This window comes from Rhinatrema bivittatum, chromosome 4 (genome assembly GCF_901001135.1).
Source record: "Rhinatrema bivittatum chromosome 4, aRhiBiv1.1, whole genome shotgun sequence".
NCBI classification, from domain to species: Eukaryota; Metazoa; Chordata; class Amphibia; order Gymnophiona; family Rhinatrematidae; genus Rhinatrema; species Rhinatrema bivittatum.
Genome location: NC_042618.1, coordinates 118,151,499 through 118,173,799, shown reverse-complemented (window position 1 = coordinate 118,173,799; position 22,301 = coordinate 118,151,499). Strand labels below are relative to the sequence as shown.

Sequence of the window (22,301 nt, the reverse complement as noted above, 5' to 3'; positions counted from 1 at the left end):
ACCTCGGCAGAGGAAGCCCTTCTCACCCTGTTGGTATAGGGAGGTTCCGAAGCAGGTTTCCCAGCAAGGTAGTACTGTGGGTGAGATAGACTGAGAGTTAAGAGTACTCACTAGGTGTTTGCAGTAGGTTTGCGATTCCACCAGGTTGAAGAAGAAAGTGCAGGCACAGAGGCAGGGAGAGCAGACCCTCGAGGAGCGAGTACCTGTTCCCTGTAAGGCACCTGAAATAAAGCAGAGGGCCCCCGAGGAATGGGTACTCAGGTTAACAGTTGCCCCGAAGGGTAGAGAGAGCTTCCAGCGGCAGCATGGAAGTGGCAGAGTAGCGTAGACAGGAATGGATTCAAGTCCATTCACGATCCTTGCTAACTCGATGAGGAGTAACAGGAAGGGGTTTAAATACTCCTCCCAGGATGATGTCATCTGGAAGGCTAGGCCAGGGTTCCCGCTCTGGACCCTTTAAATCTCCCTTGTGTGGCGCACGCGTGCGTGCGTTAACAGGCATCAGGGGGTGGAGCCTGAGGTTGGCGGCATTCCTGCCGCGAGGCAAGGCCTGCAGGCCCGAGCAGGCAGGAAACGCGATGTGGCACGCTGTGGGCGACTTCGGCGGTCTGCAATGGGTTGGAACGGCAGTGACCGGGGAGGTAAGCACGGTCGGTCGTGGCTCCTGCTGCTGACCGGCGTAACAGCTTTCTTGAATTCAGATACTGTATTTATCTCCATCACCTCCACTGGGAGGCTGTTCCCCATATCCAGCACCCTCTCTGTACAGAAATATTTCCTAACATTACTCCTGAGTTTATCCCCTTTCAACCTCATTGCATGACCTTTTGTTTTAGAGTCTCCCTTCCATTGAAAGAGGCTCTCACCTCTTGTGCATGGAATCCTTTAAGATTTCAATGTCTCTATCATATCTCCCCTATCTTGCCTTTCCTCCAGGGTGTATATTTTTCATTTTCATTTATTAAAATGTATTAATTGCCTAACACAAGCAGGCCTAGGCGATATACAGTAAAAACATACATAATAAAATAACATACATGTAATCCACCATACACTTGACATACAAAAAACAATTGACATACAAAAAAATACATGTTTAGATCTTTTAAGTCTTTCCCCATATGCTTTAGAATGAAGACCACTGGCCATTTTAGTAGCCATCCTCTAGACCTGTTTATATTCTTTATATATTCTTTTATATCCTGTTTATATTCTTTTGAAGGTGTAGTCTCCAGAATTATACACAGTGTTCCAAGTGACGTCTCACCAGGGACCTATACAAGGGTAATATCACCTCCCTTTTTCTGCTGACCATTTCTCTCCCTGTACTGCCAAGCATCTTTATGGCTTTATCCACCAGTTTGACCACCTTAAGATAATCAGATAAAATTATCCCCAGATCCCATTCTTCCTTTGTGCTTAGAAGAATTTCACTTCCAACACTGTACCTTTTCCTTGGGTTTTTGCAACCTAAATGTATTACTTTGCATTTTTTTATCATTAAATCTTAGCTGCCAAAACTCAAACCACTCCTCGAGATTCACTAGATCCCTCCTCATGTTTTCCACTCCTTCTTGGCTGTCCATCCTGTTACAGATTTTGGTATTATTGGCAAAAAGACAAAACTTTCCCGACAACCCTTCCATTATGTCGCTCACAAAAGTGTTGAAAATAACCAATCCTAAGACTGATCCTTGAGGCACACCACTAGTAACAACTCCCTCCTTAGAGAAAACTCCATTTACCACTACCATTTGTTGCCTCCCACTCAGCCAGTTTCTAAGCCAGTCAGTCACTCTAGGATCAATACCAAGAGCACACAATTTATTTATAAGTCTTCTGTGCGGAACCGTGTCAAAGGTCTTGCTGAAAACCAAGTACACTACATCTAGCGTTCTCTCTTGATCCAATTCTCTGGTCACCCAATCAAAGAAATTGATTAGATTCATCTGGTAAAACTATGCTGTTTCATATCTTGCAAACCTTTGGATTCCAAAAACTGCACTATTTTCTGTTTTAGCAGAGATTCCATTAGTTTGCTCACCACAGAGGCCAGGCTAACTGGCCTATAGTTCCCAGCCTCCTCCTTACTCCTGCTTTTATGAATAGGAACCACATCTGCCCTTTTCCAGTCCTCTGGGACTACCCCAGACTCTAAAGAAGCATTGAAAAGGCCCTCCAGGATCTCTCTAAGTTCCCTTAGTACCCTCAGATGTATCCCATCCGGCCCCATCGCCTTATCTACTTTAAGTTTATTTAGCTCCTCACGAACACACTGTTCTGAAAATCGATTGAGGTTTACCTGACTTCCAATCTTATTTGTGTTTGTTTTATGTGGTCCTGCTCCAGGACCGAACAGAAATATTTGTTAATGCCTTTTTATATTAGGAACTGTTTTCCAAGTAGAATCAGCCTACAAAAATATTTTTTTCAAAATATCAGAGCTTCGAGGGAGGAATTCTCAGAAGAAATTACATGCATAAAGCCCGGTTTATTCGTGTTGATCCGCTTTTGAAAACTCTCCAGAGAAAAGTGCTCATGGAACACAATTTCACTTGGACTTTTCTGTGGATTAATGAGAGGCGTGCCGGGGGGGGGGGGGGGGGGGGGAGTGGAGTCAGGGCAGGGAAAACCTTTTCTCATTTTTGCTGGTAGGGGTGTAAATGTACACATGATAGGTCACAGCGCAGTACCCGGGAATTTTCAAAGTGGTCTTAGGCACACAAGTCTGCTCTGAAAAAATACCCAGAGAATTTAGCCCTCCGTGGTCTGCTGACCATTACCCTCCACATTGGGAAATTGGGTCCAAAACAAATTGTTCACCGCCAGCTTCTTCCCACACACAGTGGGTTTTTTTTTGGGGGGGGGGGGGGGGTGGCGGTTCTTTAATCTCTTTAATGCATTTTGGTAGCTTATAGCGATGCAGGGCTGAATTGTCAAAATCATTTACACGCATCAAATATGGGTTTATGCACGGAAATGGCTTGAAAGACTCTTTAACAGATGAGTATGGTCTTTAAATTTAGCCCCTGATGCAGTCAATCCACAAAATTTTGGTTGATGTCCGGCCTTTTGGATGTTTGGGGTAAATGATTGATCAATCGGGCAGCAGTTCCACTTAACCGCATGCGACATGACTTGCTGATACCTTATATAATCCATATTCTTGTTAAAATTGGGATTGTATTTCTTTGTGACTTTACCTCTTTAATAAGATAATACTGCTTTGGCTTAGTTTGTGCATCTTTCTTTTGGGTGTTGTAAACTTTCCCAGGCTTTGAATGCATAAAAATATGCACAAAACCCAAAAAAGGAAACATTTTGGGAGGGCGGAGATGGCGTGGCATTTGGATTCTCGCTCACACTTTGTATTTTATAAAGTCTGCCCGTGAATTCACAGGCACAAGTTCCATGTTGCAAAGAGCAGGTGTAACTTGGTGCAGGTGGAGTTGTGTGTGTGCTGTCGCTTAATTTTCAAAGCAAACTTACGCTCATAAGTGCATTTTGAAAATTTATATACACATAGCTGTCGCATAAGTTACCTGCGATGTTATAAAATTACCCTCTGAAATTAAAAGCAGAAGCCTGATGGCAGCCTTTGCCTTGTTCAGTTACAGCTCATCAGGCAAGGTGCAATACAATAGTTTTATTTACAGTTTGATTTTCTGTTCTGTACTATAGCGACTTTCATGCAGAACATCTCAGAATATTTAATTGTCAGAGGCACAGGAACAATTCTGTAATGGTAGTAATAAAGCCTCCATAAAAATATCTCTAGCAGAGGAAAAAGGATTTGAGGAGGGAGAAACTATGGAAATGAGAGACCAGAAGCTCCCCCCCCTCCCCCCCACACACATATTTCAGCTAAGATACTTCATATCTCCTTGTACTACAGACATCATGTGAAGGCCGATCATACAGATCAACTTCTCTGACATAAAGAAGGCTAAGCGATTGGTCTGCTGCAATAGTCCCTGCTCGTCTATCAAACATTAACTGCCTTTCAAACTCATTCCTCCCCGACTGACCTGCTAGATACCAAGACAGATTTGATGGCAGTAACTTCTCGGCTGTTACTAATTTTCCTCTCTCCTTCTTTGTCATTTCTATAGCATGTCTGCTCCAGGCTGAGCTGGTGAATTATGAGCGAGTCAAAGAGTATTGCCTCAAAGTACTCAAGAAGGAAGGGGAGAATTTCAAGGCACTTTATCGATCTGGCGTGGCATTCTACCACCTTGGGGACTATGATAAGGCACTACACTACCTAAAAGAGTCCAGGAGCCGACAGCCAACAGGTATGAAGACAAAACAGAAATAGTGGGGTACATTTTCAGATGCATCTAGTTGCCTAACTAAGGAGTTGAAAATAAATCAAGAGCAACTAAAAACTGCTCTGTCGCTGCCAAACTGTGTTTTACAGTAAATTATTTAATATCTTGTTTTATATAAATTCAAAAATTACTCAATCAACCTACACTCTGTGGATCTGAATTTCAGAGAAACTTTTCAAAAAAAGCTGAAAATATGTTTATGGAGAGAGTGGAAAGTTTCATATATAGTGTAGGCGACTCCGCACCAATATATGATTGGTTATAATCATCAACCTGCCACTACCTCCAAGAGAACAAAAATTTTTTTAAAAAAATTTTTTGTGAATTGAAAATATAATCCCAAACAATTCAAAAACATCCGTGGTAATGCTGGTATTTACCTTCCTCGCAGAAAAAACTGATATAATCTTCAAGATTACCCTTTAATTTAAAGCGGGTACATGACCGACTTCCCTGTTAATGTTGGTTATCTTCAAGCATTGAAATCCAATCCCGACACAAACAGTTCGTGTTTCAGATACTGATCTTTCTTCAGGGGAGTATGATGTCAAATATGAACCAACCTCATAGGATTCTGACCTCGCCAAGGGCTATTCTTCATATCTAAAGGGTAATCTTGAAGATTACCCTTTAGATAGATTACCAAAGCACGTGCCTAGGCCCACTGCCGTGTAAGTTTACTTCTGCTATGGATGACGTGTAAGTAATAAAATATCAGGATTGAGCCATTTTGGAGGGGTTTAAATGTTCTGGGGGTTACTGGTGGGGAGTGCAGGCTATTGAACCAAGGGGGCTTGGAGGACCTCGCTCTTAATTGGGCAAAGTGGTGGACGAACTGGTGAAGCTGGCAATGACACGGATGCACATATGTGCGTGCAAGTTATAAAAACACTGGGCGCGTGCTGACGCTTTGAAAGTTACTTGCCCAGCCCCCTTTTTTCAAACATACATGTGCATTTTCCAGTGCAAAGTCCATCTGTAAATATAGCAGGGGCAACCTAAGTTTTAACGCATTTTCAAAAAGAAACTTACGTAGGTGCAGGAGTAATTGTGTATTTTGCCGCTAGGTGGTTTACTGAAATTTGCCCCCAATATATTTTCCTATAGCTTTCTTTCTCTTTGTTTCTACCGAATTTCTTTTCAAGGAAATGTGGATGTGGTGGCGTCAGTATCTCCTTGATCTCGTGGTTGCTAACGATGATTGAGGCTACTGATCCCCGAAAATAGATGGTACAGAAGAGGAAATGTATGAAAAGCAATGGCTTCTTGCAGTCAAGCTTTCTCTGTAATGTTCACAAAAGTTCACAAGTGGTTGGAAGGGGTTAGAGGGGAGCCTGTCTCAGAACACTTCCATGTTGTGAATTCCTTGTCCTTTTTTATAAATAAAGCAGAGGTGCTCATACTGTAAATTCCTGAAGCCCCCTGTACATGGTTTTAAGAGGAAGCCGCCTCACTAAATATAATCAACCAGGAATTCCAGGAGTGAAATGGGAAACAGCAAGAGAGCAGATTAGCATCACAATATTAATCAAAGTGGTAATTTTCTGTTATTTTCTTTTCCGTTTTGTGCATTTTCTGATCAATTAACAGTCATTTTCCAATTCAGACTTATTTTGCTTGATGTCTTTTTGAAATTTGCACGATAACCCCCCCCCCCCCCACCAGAAGTCCTAGTGAAAATGCAGGCATTCCCGTAGCAGGCTGGGCACGCCTCACGCTGCCCAGGTCGATGAGTTGTGTAAGCAGTGATGGGGTAGCATCTGGAAATGCCACGAGGTACCTAAGAGGCCCGAGGTTCAGGTAACCGCCGCACTGGTGTTGGTGGCTGTTTTGGATTTGTTGTAGTCCCTTGTGGTTGGGCATGGGAGGGGAGGAATAACTGAGTGTGAACTAAAAAGGGGATATTGCTTGCTCAGGAGGAGGGAGTACAGTGGAGGATGGTGCCCAAATCTGTCTTAGATAAGGAGTGATATCCTACACATGATCACGCTCTAAGGCTGGCAGTTCCGAGATAAGTTTGACAGTACAGACAGGAAGTAACTGGGCAGGTTGGATGGAGCAGCTGCTTTTTTCTGCCTTCCTCAACTATGTTACTGTAAAAAAGGACTCATTAACTTTCAGAGGTCACGGGCTACGTAATTGTTACAAAAGAATCTGTAGGCTCTATTGTGTAGATATTTACCGCAGGCATATACTGTATTTGTCCTCTTCAAATTCTAGACTTGAGTAATGCACCTCTCTACTGCCTCATCCAGTGTATTTGCATTTCAGTCTGAGGCTCAATGTCAAGTCTATTTTCTTTTACCGAAAGGCACTTAAACTCCACCCTCCATGGGGATAAATTCCTTTTTGAAGTAGCAGTGCCCAATTTATTAACTAATTTGTGCATACTTAAGAGATATATACACTGATCTGACCTCTGTGGCTAAGTAATCCAGAAAGTTCCTTCATAGAATCTATGGAAATAACAGAATCTATAGTCTTCGCGCTAGAGACAGGATGCATATCATCTCTCTCCTTACCTTGGTGAATATTTCCTGAAATGCCTTATTCAGGACGAAAACAGAGGGCCCGCGAGAGGCTGATTTTGGAAGCCTCGACGCCGGGTCCGCAAAGAGGACCAATGGATGCCCATGTCCTTAGATGGAGCGGAAAGCAGTGTGAAGAATCGCTGGAGGTTAGTCGTGGAGATGCTACAATATCCGACAGCCTCCTAGATTCATTAACATCTCTATCCCCGGTGGAAAGAATGGCCCCTAGAAACCCGGCACTAAGTCGGACAGCTACCTTGGTCCGACCGGAGAAGTCCCTGGATGACGCCAAGGAGGAGTCCCCACGACGTTCGGAAGGAATTCCGAATAGAATGGAGCCCCCAGCAGTAGCCGGGTTAGAAGGAGGAGAAACTTACCGAGGTGAAACTCAATCTCTGGAGGAGATTCTGGCCTGGCAAAACGAGGAAAAGGAACCTATCTCGATGCCACTGGTAAGACCAGATCGTTTTACGTTAGAAACTATCTGGCTGGCCATAGAGACTGTTAATAAAAATGTAACAGCACAGATAACTTCTGTTGCTTCCAAAATGGGTCAGATAAGTAAGCAGCTCAAGACAGTTAAGGAAAAGCAGATTGAATCAGGAAAAGAAATGAACATGCTAAAAAAAGATATGGGGCAATTGAAGAATCAGTATCAAGAAATGGCAAAGGACAATATTTATTTGCTAACAAAAATAGAAAACCTAGAAAATCAGCAAAGAATCTTAGACTAATTAATTTCCCAAGGAAATTGACGACTACACCATCTGAAATGTGGACAAAATATGCTTTAGAAAATTTGAAGATACCACAGGCGACACTACCACCGCTTTCTAAGATATATTATTTGCCTACAAGAAAAAAGTCATCAATTGGAAATAAAAGAAATGCAGCAGTTGTCTCCTATAAATTTTAATTTAACTGAGATCCTTGAAACATCTACAGAGGAAGAACCTATACCAGCAACATTAATAATAACATTTCTATTGGACTTGGATAGGGATTGGATCCCTAAAGTTTACTTCTGCAGTCAACGTGAACCTTTTCTTGGCTTGAAAGTCCAGATTTTCCCCGATTTAACTAAAGAAACGCAACTTAGAAGAAAAGAATTTCTTGAGTTAAAAATCTAGTGTGGTGAATTTGGGAGCACAATTTTTTATTAAATTTCCTTGCAAATGTTTTATAAAGTATAGAGATTTTACTTATACTTTTTTCCAGCCCTCCCAATTGAAAAAATGTGTTAATGATAGAATTGTGGATATGGCTGAGCTAAATGTTTAGTCCAGAGATTGAAAAATAACCTCATAAAGTAGGTGGAAGTTCTATAAAATAATGCTGCTCCTGAATAGCGCTTTTCATAAAGAATGCTATTTTTCTTTTTCTTTTGCCTGTACAAAATAAGTCATCTTCTGGTGATGGATCTCTCTTTTGTATTGTGGGCTATTGGATGGTACGATTATGAATATAATATTTTCCTTTAAGTACCATGTGATAAAAATAAATTATATATCATGTTATGTCAGTTTCTATTCAATGTATGTTGTTATATCATTGAAAAACTTAATAAACAGCAAATTAAAAAAAAAGAATCTATGGAACTATAACTCTATACAGGAGTGGAAAAATATTTAGAAAAGATAGGCACCAGGCACAATGTTTAGGAACCAAGAAAAGTGTGATCTTTTTCTTTTTAATAAGGGTAGAGTGTTTTTGCTTGTTTTCTTATTTTTCGGGGTGCAAGGTGAGTGATTGCTTTCTCGTTTTACCCTTGTCTCCCATCCTCTTCCGTCCCTCCACCTATTTTCTTCCTTTTCCCCCCTACTCCAGTGGTGGGTCCTCCTTCCTGTGGCCCAAGTAGGACTGCACTAGGCTGCAGCAGCCGGTCCTTGTTCCATGTCCCCTGACTAGTGCCTTGATAGGGCTGCAGCAGCCGGTCCTTGTTCCATGTCCCCTGACTAGTGCCTTGATAGGGCTGCAGCAGCCGGTCCTTGTTCCATGTCCCCTGACTAGTGCCTTGATAGGGCTGCAGCAGCCGGTCCTTGTTCCATGTCCCCTGACTAGTGCCTTGATAGGGCTACAGCAGCCGGTCCTTGTTCCATGTCCCCTGACTACTGCCTTGATAGGGCTGCAGCAGCCGGTCCTTGTTCCATGTCCCCTGACTACTGCCTTGATAGGGCTGCAGCAGCCGGTCCTTGTTCCATGTCCCCTGACTAGTGCCTTGATAGGGCTGCAGCAGCCGGTCCTTGTTCCATGTCCCCTGACTACTGCCTTGATAGGGCTACAGCAGCCGGTCCTTGTTCCATGTCCCCTGACTACTGCCTTGATAGGGCTGCAGCAGCCGGTCCTTGTTCCATGTCCCCTGACTACTGCCTTGATAGGGCTGCAGCAGCCGGTCCTTGTTCCATGTCCCCTGACTAGTGCCTTCTAGGCAGCAGCCGGTCCTTGTTCCATGTCCCCTGACTAGTGCCTTGATAGGGCTGCAGCAGCCGGTCCTTGTTCCATGTCCCCTGACTACTGCCTTGATAGGGCTGCAGCAGCCGGTCCTTGTTCCATGTCCCCTGACTACTGCCTTGATAGGGATGCAGCAGCCGGTCCTTGTTCCATGTCCCCTGACTACTGCCTTGATAGGGCTGTAGCAGCCGGTCCTTGTTCCATGTCCCCTGACTAGTGCCTTGATAGGGCTGCAGCAGCCGGTCCTTGTTCCATGTCCCCTGACTAGTGCCTTGATAGGGCTACAGCAGCCGGTCCTTGTTCCATGTCCCCTGACTACTGCCTTGATAGGGCTGTAGCAGCCGGTCCTTGTTCCATGTCCCCTGACTAGTGCCTTGATAGGGCTGCAGCAGCCGGTCCTTGTGGGCTGCAGCAGCCGGTCCTTGTTCCATGTCCCCTGACTAGTGCCTTGATAGGGCTGCAGCAGCCGGTCCTTGTTCCATGTCCCCTGACTAGTGCCTTGATAGGGCTACAGCAGCCGGTCCTTGTTCCATGTCCCCTGACTAGTGCCTTGATAGGGCTGCAGCAGCCGGTCCTTGTTCCATGTCCCCTGACTAGTGCCTTGATAGGGCTGCAGCAGCCGGTCCTTGTTCCATGTCCCCTGACTAGTGCCTTGATAGGGCTGCAGCAGCCGGTCCTTGTTCCATGTCCCCTGACTACTGCCTTGATAGGGCTGCAGCAGCCGGTCCTTGTTCCATGTCCCCTGACTACTGCCTTGATAGGGCTGCAGCAGCCGGTCCTTGTTCCATGTCCCCTGACTAGTGCCTTGATAGGGCTGCAGCAGCCGGTCCTTGTTCCATGTCCCCTGACTAGTGCCTTGATAGGGCTGCAGCAGCCGGTCCTTGTTCCATGTCCCCTGACTAGTGCCTTGATAGGGCTGCAGCAGCCGGTCCTTGTTCCATGTCCCCTGACTAGTGCCTTGATAGGGCTGCAGCAGCCGGTCCTTGTTCCATGTCCCCTGACTAGTGCCTTGATAGGGCTGCAGCAGCCGGTCCTTGTTCCATGTCCCCTGACTAGTGCCTTGATAGGGCTGCAGCAGCCGGTCCTTGTTCCATGTCCCCTGACTAGTGCCTTGATAGGGCTACAGCAGCCGGTCCTTGTTCCATGTCCCCTGACTAGTGCCTTGATAGGGCTGCAGCAGCCGGTCCTTGTTCCATGTCCCCTGACTAGTGCCTTGATAGGGCTGCAGCAGCCGGTCCTTGTTCCATGTCCCCTGACTAGTGCCTTGATAGGGCTGCAGCAGCCGGTCCTTGTTCCATGTCCCCTGACTACTGCCTTGATAGGGCTACAGCAGCCGGTCCTTGTTCCATGTCCCCTGACTACTGCCTTGATAGGGCTGCAGCAGCCGGTCCTTGTTCCATGTCCCCTGACTACTGCCTTGATAGGGCTGCAGCAGCCGGTCCTTGTTCCATGTCCCCTGACTAGTGCCTTCAGCAGCCGGTCCTTGTTCCATGTCCCCTGACTAGTGCCTTGATAGGGCTGCAGCAGCCGGTCCTTGTTCCATGTCCCCTGACTACTGCCTTGATAGGGCTGCAGCAGCCGGTCCTTGTTCCATGTCCCCTGACTACTGCCTTGATAGGGCTGCAGCAGCCGGTCCTTGTTCCATGTCCCCTGACTACTGCCTTGATAGGGCTGTAGCAGCCGGTCCTTGTTCCATGTCCCCTGACTAGTGCCTTGATAGGGCTGCAGCAGCCGGTCCTTGTTCCATGTCCCCTGACTACTGCCTTGATAGGGCTACAGCAGCCGGTCCTTGTTCCATGTCCCCTGACTACTGCTGCAGCAGCCGGTCCTTGTTCCATGTCCCCTGACTAGTGCCTTGATAGGGCTGCAGCAGCCGGTCCTTGTTCCATGTCCCCTGACTAGTGCCTTGATAGGGCTGCAGCAGCCGGTCCTTGTTCCATGTCCCCTGACTACTGCCTTGATAGGGCTGACAGCAGCCGGTCCTTGTTCCATGTCCCCTGACTACTGCCTTGATAGGGCTGCAGCAGCCGGTCCTTGTTCCATGTCCCCTGACTACTGCCTTGATAGGGCTGCAGCAGCCGGTCCTTGTTCCATGTCCCCTGACTACTGCCTTGATAGGGCTGCAGCAGCCGGTCCTTGTTCCATGTCCCCTGACTACGTGCCTTGATAGGGCTGCAGCAGCCGGTCCTTGTTCCATGTCCCCTGACTAGTGCCTTGATAGGGCTGCAGCAGCCGGTCCTTGTTCCATGTCCCCTGACTAGTGCCTTGATAGGGCTGCAGCAGCCGGTCCTTGTTCCATGTCCCCTGACTAGTGCCTTGATAGGGCTGCAGCAGCCGGTCCTTGTTCCATGTCCCCTGACTAGTGCCTTGATAGGGCTGCAGCAGCCGGTCCTTGTTCCATGTCCCCTGACTACTGCCTTGATAGGGCTGCAGCAGCCGGTCCTTGTTCCATGTCCCCTGACTAGTGCCTTGATAGGGCTGCAGCAGCCGGTCCTTGTTCCATGTCCCCTGACTACTGCCTTGATAGGGCTGCAGCAGCCGGTCCTTGTTCCATGTCCCCTGACTACTGCCTTGATAGGGCTGCAGCAGCCGGTCCTTGTTCCATGTCCCCTGACTAGTGCCTTGATAGGGCTGCAGCAGCCGGTCCTTGTTCCATGTCCCCTGACTACTGCCTTGATAGGGCTGCAGCAGCCGGTCCTTGTTCCATGTCCCCTGACTACTGCCTTGATAGGGCTGCAGCAGCCGGTCCTTGTTCCATGTCCCCTGACTACTGCCTTGATAGGGCTGCAGCAGCCGGTCCTTGTTCCATGTCCCCTGACTAGTGCCTTGATAGGGCTGCAGCAGCCGGTCCTTGTTCCATGTCCCCTGACTACTGCCTTGATAGGGCTACAGCAGCCGGTCCTTGTTCCATGTCCCCTGACTACTGCCTTGATAGGGCTGCAGCAGCCGGTCCTTGTTCCATGTCCCCTGACTAGTGCCTTGATAGGGCTGCAGCAGCCGGTCCTTGTTCCATGTCCCCTGACTAGTGCCTTGATAGGGCTACAGCAGCCGGTCCTTGTTCCATGTCCCCTGACTACTGCCTTGATAGGGCTGCAGCAGCCGGTCCTTGTTCCATGTCCCCTGACTAGTGCCTTGATAGGGCTGCAGCAGCCGGTCCTTGTTCCATGTCCCCTGACTACTGCCTTGATAGGGCTGCAGCAGCCGGTCCTTGTTCCATGTCCCCTGACTAGTGCCTTGATAGGGCTGCAGCAGCCAGTCCTTGTTCCATGTCCCCTGACTAGTGCCTTGATAGGGCTGCAGCAGCCGGTCCTTGTTCCATGTCCCCTGACTACTGCCTTGATAGGGCTGCAGCAGCCGGTCCTTGTTCCATGTCCCCTGACTAGTGCCTTGATAGGGCTGCAGCAGCCGGTCCTTGTTCCATGTCCCCTGACTACTGCCTTGATAGGGCTGCAAGCAGCCGGTCCTTGTTCCATGTCCCCTGACTAGTGCCTTGATAGGGCTGCAGCAGCCGGTCCTTGTTCCATGTCCCCTGACTAGTGCCTTGATAGGGCTGCAGCAGCCGGTCCTTGTTCCATGTCCCCTGACTAGTGCCTTGATAGGGCTGCAGCAGCCGGTCCTTGTTCCATGTCCCCTGACTAGTGCCTTGATAGGGCTGCAGCAGCCGGTCCTTGTTCCATGTCCCCTGACTATGCCTTGATAGGGCTGCAGCAGCCGGTCCTCGTTTCCATGTCCCCTGACTAGTGCCTTGATAGGGCTGCAGCAGCCGGTCCCTTGTTCCAGTCCCCTGACTAGTGCCTTGATAGGGCTGCAGCAGCCGGTCCTTGTTCCATGTCCCCTGACTAGTGCCTTGATAGGGCTGCAGCAGCCGGTCCTTGTTCCATGTCCCCCTGACTAGTGCCTTGATAGGGCTGCAGCAGCCGGTCCTTGTTCCATGTCCCCTGACTAGTGCCTTGATAGGGCTGCAGCAGCCGGTCCTTGTTCCATGTCCCCTGACTAGTGCCTTGATAGGGCTGCAGCAGCCGGTCCTTGTTCCATGTCCCCTGACTAGTGCCTTGATAGGGCTGCAGCAGCCGGTCCTTGTTCCATGTCCCCTGACTAGTGCCTTGATAGGGCTGCAGCAGCCGGTCCTTGTTCCATGTCCCCTGACTAGTGCCTTGATAGGGCTGCAGCAGCCGGTCCTTGTTCCATGTCCCCTGACTAGTGCCTTGATAGGGCTGCAGCAGCCGGTCCTTGTTCCATGTCCCCTGACTAGTGCCTTGATAGGGCTGCAGCAGCCGGTCCTTGTTCCATGTCCCCTGACTACTGCCTTGATAGGGCTGCAGCAGCCGGTCCTTGTTCCATGTCCCCTGACTAGTGCCTTGATAGGGCTGCAGCAGCCGGTCCTTGTTCCATGTCCCCTGACTACTGCCTTGATAGGGCTGCAGCAGCCGGTCCTTGTTCCATGTCCCCTGACTACTGCCTTGATAGGGCTGCAGCAGCCGGTCCTTGTTCCATGTCCCCTGACTAGTGCCTTGATAGGGCTGCAGCAGCCGGTCCTTGTTCCATGTCCCCTGACTAGTGGCCTTGATAGGGCTGCAGCAGCCGGTCCTTGTTCCATGTCCCCTGACTAGTGCCTTGATAGGGCTGCAGCAGCCGGTCCTTGTTCCATGTCCCCTGACTAGTGCCTTGATAGGGCTGCAGCAGCCGGTCCTTGTTCCATGTCCCCTGACTAGTGCCTTGATAGGGCTGCAGCAGCCGGTCCTTGTTCCATGTCCCCTGACTAGTGCCTTGATAGGGCTGCAGCAGCCGGTCCTTGTTCCATGTCCCCTGACTAGTGCCTTGATAGGGCTGCAGCAGCCGGTCCTTGTTCCATGTCCCCTGACTACTGCCTTGATAGGGCTGCAGCAGCCGGTCCTTGTTCCATGTCCCCTGACTACTGCCTTGATAGGGCTGCAGCAGCCGGTCCTTGTTCCATGTCCCCTGACTAGTGCCTTGATAGGGCTGCAGCAGCCGGTCCTTGTTCCATGTCCCCTGACTACTGCCTTGATAGGGCTGCAGCAGCCGGTCCTTGTTCCATGTCCCCTGACTACTGCCTTGATAGGGCTGCAGCAGCCGGTCCTTGTTCCATGTCCCCTGACTAGTGCCTTGATAGGGCTGCAGCAGCCGGTCCTTGTTCCATGTCCCCTGACTAGTGCCTTGATAGGGCTACAGCAGCCGGTCCTTGTTCCATGTCCCCTGACTACTGCCTTGATAGGGCTGCAGCAGCCGGTCCTTGTTCCATGTCCCCTGACTAGTGCCTTGATAGGGCTGCAGCAGCCGGTCCTTGTTCCATGTCCCCTGACTACTGCCTTGATAGGGCTGCAGCAGCCGGTCCTTGTTCCATGTCCCCTGACTAGTGCCTTGATAGGGCTGCAGCAGCCAGTCCTTGTTCCATGTCCCCTGACTAGTGCCTTGATAGGGCTGCAGCAGCCGGTCCTTGTACCATGTCCCCTGACTACTGCCTTGATAGGGCTGCAGCAGCCGGTCCTTGTTCCATGTCCCCTGACTAGTGCCTTGATAGGGCTGCAGCAGCCAGTCCTTGTTCCATGTCCCCTGACTACTGCCTTGATAGGGCTACAGCAGCCGGTCCTTGTTCCATGTCCCCTGACTACTGCCTTGATAGGGCTGCAGCAGCCGGTCCTTGTTCCATGTCCCCTGACTACTGCCTTGATAGGGCTGCAGCAGCCGGTCCTTGTTCCATGTCCCCTGACTACTGCCTTGATAGGGCTGCAGCAGCCGGTCCTTGTTCCATGTCCCCTGACTACTGCCTTGATAGGGCTGCAGCAGCCGGTCCTTGTTCCATGTCCCCTGACTACTGCCTTGATAGGGCTGCAGCAGCCGGTCCTTGTTCCATGTCCCCTGACTACTGCCTTGATAGGGCTACAGCAGCCGGTCCTTGTTCCATGTCCCCTGACTACTGCCTTGATAGGGCTGCAGCAGCCGGTCCTTGTTCCATGTCCCCTGACTAGTGCCTTGATAGGGCTGCAGCAGCCAGTCCTTGTTCCATGTCCCCTGACTACTGCCTTGATAGGGCTGCAGCAGCCGGTCCTTGTTCCATGTCCCCTGACTAGTGCCTTGATAGGGCTGCAGCAGCCGGTCCTTGTTCCATGTCCCCTGACTACTGCCTTGATAGGGCTGCAGCAGCCGGTCCTTGTTCCATGTCCCCTGACTACTGCCTTGATAGGGCTGCAGCAGCCGGTCCTTGTTCCATGTCCCCTGACTACTGCCTTGATAGGGCTGCAGCAGCCGGTCCTTGTTCCATGTCCCCTGACTACTGCCTTGATAGGGCTACAGCAGCCGGTCCTTGTTCCATGTCCCCTGACTACTGCCTTGATAGGGCTGCAGCAGCCGGTCCTTGTTCCATGTCCCCTGACTAGTGCCTTGATAGGGCTGCAGCAGCCGGTCCTTGTTCCATGTCCCCTGACTACTGCCTTGATAGGGCTGCAGCAGCCGGTCCTTGTTCCATGTCCCCTGACTAGTGCCTTGATAGGGCTGCAGCAGCCGGTCCTTGTTCCATGTCCCCTGACTACTGCCTTGATAGGGCTGCAGCAGCCGGTCCTTGTTCCATGTCCCCTGACTAGTGCCTTGATAGGGCTGCAGCAGCCGGTCCTTGTTCCATGTCCCCTGACTACTGCCTTGATAGGGCTGCAGCAGCCGGTCCTTGTTCCATGTCCCCTGACTAGTGCCTTGATAGGGCTGCAGCAGCCGGTCCTTGTTCCATGTCCCCTGACTAGTGCCTTGATAGGGCTGCAGCAGCCGGTCCTTGTTCCATGTCCCCTGACTACTGCCTTGATAGGGCTGCAGCAGCCGGTCCTTGTTCCATGTCCCCTGACTACTGCCTTGATAGGACTGCAGCAGCCGGTCCTTGTTCCATGTCCCCTGACTAGTGCCTTGATAGGGCTGCAGCAGCCGGTCCTTGTTCCATGTCCCCTGACTAGTGCCTTGATAGGGCTGCAGCAGCCGGTCCTTGTTCCATGTCCCCTGACTAGTGCCTTGATAGGGCTGCAGCAGCCGGTCCTTGTTCCATGTCCCCTGACTAGTGCCTTGATAGGGCTGCAGCAGCCGGTCCTTGTTCCATGTCCCCTGACTAGTGCCTTGATAGGGCTGCAGCAGCCGGTCCTTGTTCCATGTCCCCTGACTACTGCCTTGATAGGGCTGCAGCAGCCGGTCCTTGTTCCATGTCCCCTGACTACTGCCTTGATAGGGCTGCAGCAGCCGGTCCTTGTTCCATGTCCCCTGACTAGTGCCTTGATAGGGCTGCAGCAGCCGGTCCTTGTTCCATGTCCCCTGACTAGTGCCTTGATAGGGCTGCAGCAGCCGGTCCTTGTTCCATGTCCCCTGACTAGTGCCTTGATAGGGCTGCAGCAGCCGGTCCTTGTTCCATGTCCCCTGACTAGTGCCTTGATAGGGCTGCAGCAGCCGGTCCTTGTTCCATGTCCCCTGACTACTGCCTTGATAGGGCTGCAGCAGCCGGTCCTTGTTCCATGTCCCCTGACTACTGCCTTGATAGGGCTGCAGCAGCCGGGTCTTGCTCCCTGCGGCCCAGCCGGGGCTGTGCCAAATTACAGTGGCAGATCCTCCGGCACGAGTGGTATCTTTATTTTCAACACACTGCTAGTTTCTGCAAGATTTAAGGCTTGGCATATGGCAAGAGTATATCCGTTTCTCCTCCAGCCCATTGGTTCTCTATCACATAGGCGCACACTCCTGTAGCAGCAGTTCCCAGGTGGGATTCACAAGGGATCAAGGGGCCTAAAACTACAGAGAAAATAATCTTAAATTTGATTTCAAAATGTATTATCTCCATTTAAGCTGTCTAGAACTGTATTGCAACATTATAGGTTCTCAGTAAGTATTTGAAACTTACCAACTTGGTGTTAGTGAAGTTTAAATGCCTCTTAAGGTTCTTATTGTGACAAGCATGAAGGTTATTTTGGCTGGGTTAGAAGTTCGCTACTGGGAGAATTTTCTGTCTGTTGAAAACTCAGGTATTCATTGAAAATGACATTTGTACAACAGAACTTGTATAATGAGCACAGAAAAGGTTACCAGATGCTTCTCCTTAATTCAAGATGTCTTCCACTGAGTGACTGTCAGAAATTAATGATCCAATTAACAGTTCTTTGTTGTGCCTTTTTTTCATCTATAGTGCATCTTTTTGTGACATCAAAGTAATGACAAGATCGTTCCTGAAATAAGACCAAAGCCAAAGTATTCATTCTGCAGAATAATCAGTGGCTGAGTGCCTGTTAATGAAATCAGATTTAAGGTTTATACCGTTTTCTGGTCCCCAGTAGACATTTTGTGCTATAATCAATGCAACGACTTCTTTTTCCCTTTTTTTCATTCCAATTAGGTGTGGCTGTAAGGCAGTGGTAACCAAATACGCAAATGGGAGAAGTGGATTTCTGGAACTGCTGGTCATGTCTGTAACAGAGAAATGGACAGGGCATAGATTAGGCAGGTCTTGAGGTATTCTGGGAATACCTCTCTTTGTCTCGTTACTAGAAAGGATTGCTGAGTAATTGCAGGCTTTGCCTAAGTGCTGTTTTAATGCTGTCCATGCACTCTGTGGGACAGGTATTTGCTCTGATCTCCATGCCCCCGAGCTGGTGAGCAAACACACAGACAGCTGCTTAATTTAAAGAGAAATGAGGTTGAGCCAGGGCTGAGGAATATATCAGAAAAATGGTCCTCAATCTGCCCTGGAGATTTTCGACCCAGTTTGGTTTTCAAGATGCCCATGATGAATATGCGTGAGATATATTTGCATACATTGAAAGTGTATGCACATATATCTTATGCGTACCCAGTAGGGATATCCTGAAGATCAGACCAGTTAGATATGCCTTCGGGGCAGGGTTGAGAATAACTGCAGTAGGACTGTGAGGTGACACCCTTGTGCTCTCACCTCCTTATTTATTTTTTTGTTTGAGTTGCCCTACCTAGTTCTTTTTTTTTTTGCTCCTGATAAACTGTACTGTTGAGAAGACGTTTTTGAGATGGATCCAGGCGGTCTGGATTAACTTGCACAGACCGCTTTCCATTCATACTTCTCTCACATTCTTCCTCCAGGCTGACATGGGAAAACAAAACATTTTAGTTTTCCCGTACACCAGGCTTTTTCAGCAAAAGTGGAGAAAGAAATGGGAAACAGCCAAGCTATTTTCTGAATGCCAGGCTCTCCTCAGTCAACAGGTTTCTGCAAGCTTGAGGCTTTCTAGCATCTGCAGTGTTAGCAAGGAGGTTCTGACGTGCTGTATTTAATATGCATTTCCTGAAAGTAAACATGTTGTGTAATTATAAGCCGTGCAGCTGGAAACAGCATAACTTTAATCCTGAAAATAAGCAGTTGTAAATTGTGTCTTGCACACATAAATATACAGTGGCCGTGTGTGGGTAGGAGCAGTTGTTGAGGCTGGGAGAAGGTATAGAGAGGCCTGTGGCTAGAATTAGGCCTGTGAATCATGACTTCAGATATAGCCACTGAGTTTTTTTATCTTGATTAAGTCACAATCAGGCCGATACAGTACTGTGCGCTGTTAACCCGCGATTGGACGCTCGTTTTCGACGCGCTAGCTTTACCCCTTATTCAGTAAGGAGTAATAGCGCTTCGAAAACATGTGTCCAACCCCCCCCCCCCAAACCTAATAGCATCCGCAACATGCAAATGCATATTGATGGCCCTATTAGGTATTCCCGCGTGATTCAGAAAGCAAAATGTGCAGCCAAGCCGCACATTTTACTTTCAGAAATTAGCGCCTACCCAAAGGTAGGCGTTAATTTCTCCAGGCACCGGGAAAGTGCCACAGAAAAGCAGTAAAAACTGCTTTTCTGTGCACCCTCTGACTTAATATCATGGCAATATTAAGTCAGAGGTCCCGAAAGTTAAAAGTTAAAGAAAAAAAAAAATTTGAAATCGGCCCGTGAGAATTTTGCCGGTGTCCGATTTCTGAACCCGTGGCTGTCAGCGGGTTTGAGAACCGACGCCGGCAAAATTGAGCATTGGCTGTCAAACCCGCTGACAGCCGCCGCTCCTGTCCAAAAAGAGGTGCTAGGGATGCGCTAGTATCGCCTAGTGCCTCTTTTTGCCGCGGGACCTCATTTGAATATAGAATCGGGCGCAGAGGAGAGTGGCCTGTGCGCGCGCCGGGAGAGCGCCCGCTCTCCCGTGACTTTTACTGTATCGGCCTGAATGCTATACCTCAAGCTATGGAGAGCCTAGATTGAGGACATTTCCTATAGCTGCTGCTTTGAACTGTTTGTTGCAGGATGAATTCACAAGTGGATCTCTCAGGCCTTCTATCACTTAACAGATCAGACAAATGCTTTCTTTACCTGTGATTTTAATGGGCTTTCAGAAGATATGGTACTGTGATCACCAAGTATTTGTCTTTAAGACTTGGCACTCCAAAGTACTCCTATACTCTTCTCCTTTAAGATGCCTCTCACTGCATCTTAACTTCTCTCCAACTCATTCCCTGTGAAGGAAATGTACGTCCCCCTGACACTATCCTATCTCCTTCCTGCATCTTATAGTCTGCAACCAGCATTACCGCATCGCCCTTAGTACCCCTCCTTATAAAGGATGCTTGCATAAGGCAAGAGAGTTCTACATCGAACACAGAATCCCCTAAACTTTGGGTGAACCCTGGACACCAGGAATCATCCAGAAAGCTATAGAATCTACTGAAGCATGCTAGTGACCCTTGGCAGGCATACAAATATGTAGGAGATAGATTTGCACACTTGGGAGATCCAGCATATGCAGATCTACCTAATGCTTATTCATGAAAACCCGACTGGTTAGGTGTGCATCCAGGACCTAGATGAGAAACACTGTCCTAGATGTTCAAGTGACTTAGGAATCCTTGAGCATACTGCAAGGACTAACAGACAAATAGTGTATCGTGTATCATTTCTTAAAGGGTAATATTATTGGAAAAATCTCATCTGTTGTAACACATTTTTATCAGAGTTTTTTTTAAAGACATCAGATTGTAAAGTAAAATCTTAGACACTAAAAATGTACTTTTGTGTGTGTGAGATTTCTCTTGTTCAGCATTTTTTTTATTTCAACTCCAGATACCAACGTCGTACGATATATTCAGCTGGCAGAGATGAAGCTCAGCAGATGTTCCCAAAAAGAAAAAGAGGCACCGTAGAAAGCAGTGGGTGGAGGCGCATAGGTGACATTTTTTCATTTCTGGATGCTGATTGGCTGGATGCCCCTTTCCCCCTGCCCGCGACCCCCACCAGCTCCCTCTCGTTCATTTGTTCAGGCTGAACAGATTGGATGCTTGCCTGCACAACTGCCAAGCCACCCTGGGCCCCTCAGTATTAGAGCAGCGGAAGCTCTGCATAGCTTTCTCTGGGACAGTGGAGACCATTGGAAGGAAGCACCAATGTCATTTCAGAGCACTCTTGGACTGGCTTCTTTCTTCTGCTTGAAATGTTTAGAGACTGCTGTAGAAGTAAAGATGAATTATTACTGGAAAAAAAAGATATACTACTAAAAGTAAGATGTTTCTTCTATGGACATGTGGTTTTTGCAGATCAGAAAAACTGGACAAATCTGGGTCTACCTAGGATTCTTAATGGACTCCCTTTCTTCCATCGTTTGTACCGTAATTTCATGATAGAAGCACATACAGGACACTGCAGTTGCTCTCTCTGTGTAGGGGAAAAAGGGCAGAACCACCGTGTATTTTGTGGTTGAAGGAGGTGAAGATGATTGATAAGCATTTTTCATACACTTCTATGTTTTCCTTGTGCACCGGGCATGTGGGCTTTCAAACTCAATTTTTGATGTCCACGAGGAAGTCTGGTGTTCACCAAAGCGAAAATATGTAAACTGATTATAAACTAGAACCACCATAGGCAAACACATCTCATGAATATTCCCTGCAGAGAGCCTATAAACCAGACACATTTCTGGCACTCTGTGACGAGCTTGAAAGCATTGTGAAAAGCTTCCTGAAATGTTTACTCCTCAGCTTTCTACTTCCTTTTTCAGTTCTGCATGTATGCTTTGCCCTCTCATGCTATTTTTTTTTAATTCTCCAGATGCATTTTTTTACCTCTCAGATGGTTATAAAATCATTTAAAAACCATAACATAAAAAAATAACAGTATTCATGAAAGAAAGAAACTGCTGCATCCTGTCCATCATCATTATCAGATTTTAGTTTTGGTTCACCTTACCATGTTGACAATGCTCTAGACAAATTTAAAATAATTGTGGAGTTTTGCTGTTTGGAAACCAGTGGAGAAACAGAAACTAAATATTGGCAGCCATTGGGTAGTTTGTTCCCTTATGATATTATGAGAATTCCTCTTTTAAACTGTACCCACAAAGTAAGAAAAATCATTCAGGTCCTCTCGTTATCCTTCTCGGATAAGGGAACCTTTATCTGTGGCCTATGCTACTTTTCACATTATTTTTCCCACATCCTGAGTCTCTTCCCTTCTGTTACTGTCTGCCAAGCATTGCAATTACCCCTGGAATTCATTGCCAGAAGATGTGGTTAAAGCAGTTAGTGTAGCTGGGTTTAAAAAAGGTTTGGAGAAGTTCTTGGAGAAGTCCATTAACTGCTATTAATCAAGTTAATTTAGGGAATAGCCACTGCTATTAATTGCATCAGTAGCATGGGATCTGCTTAGTGTTTGGGTACTTGCCAGGTTCTTGTGGCCTGGTTTGACCTCTGTTGGAAACAGGATGCTGGGCTTGATGGACCCTTGATGGTCCAGTCCCAACCTAGCAAACTTTGAAAAATAAAGAAAATAATGGAAAACAAAGGAATAGCTCTCAAAGAAACATGAGGTCCACATTCAGTAGGCTGGTGAGCGGACAAGTTATTTAGCTAAACTTAGCCAGATAACTTTTTATTGTTATTACTATTTATTTATCTTGATATACTGCTTGTCAAAACCACATCCAGGCAATTACAATAAACTCCATACCTAATAA

The 22,301-nt window shown here is 48.0% G+C and overlaps 1 protein-coding gene across 1 annotated transcript in view; it reads left to right on the top strand.

Annotated features, from left to right (window-relative positions):
* TTC9 (tetratricopeptide repeat domain 9) overlaps positions 1-21,954 on the top strand; it is an 88,715-nt gene extending 66,761 nt beyond the window's left edge. The window contains exons 2-3 of the mRNA XM_029598755.1: positions 4,113-4,295; positions 20,417-21,954. Of these exons, the coding sequence (XP_029454615.1) occupies positions 4,113-4,295; positions 20,417-20,496 (263 nt within the window). The 3' untranslated portion in view covers positions 20,497-21,954. The remainder of the gene's footprint in view (positions 1-4,112; positions 4,296-20,416) is intronic.
* The last annotated feature ends 347 nt before the right edge of the window (positions 21,955-22,301 follow it).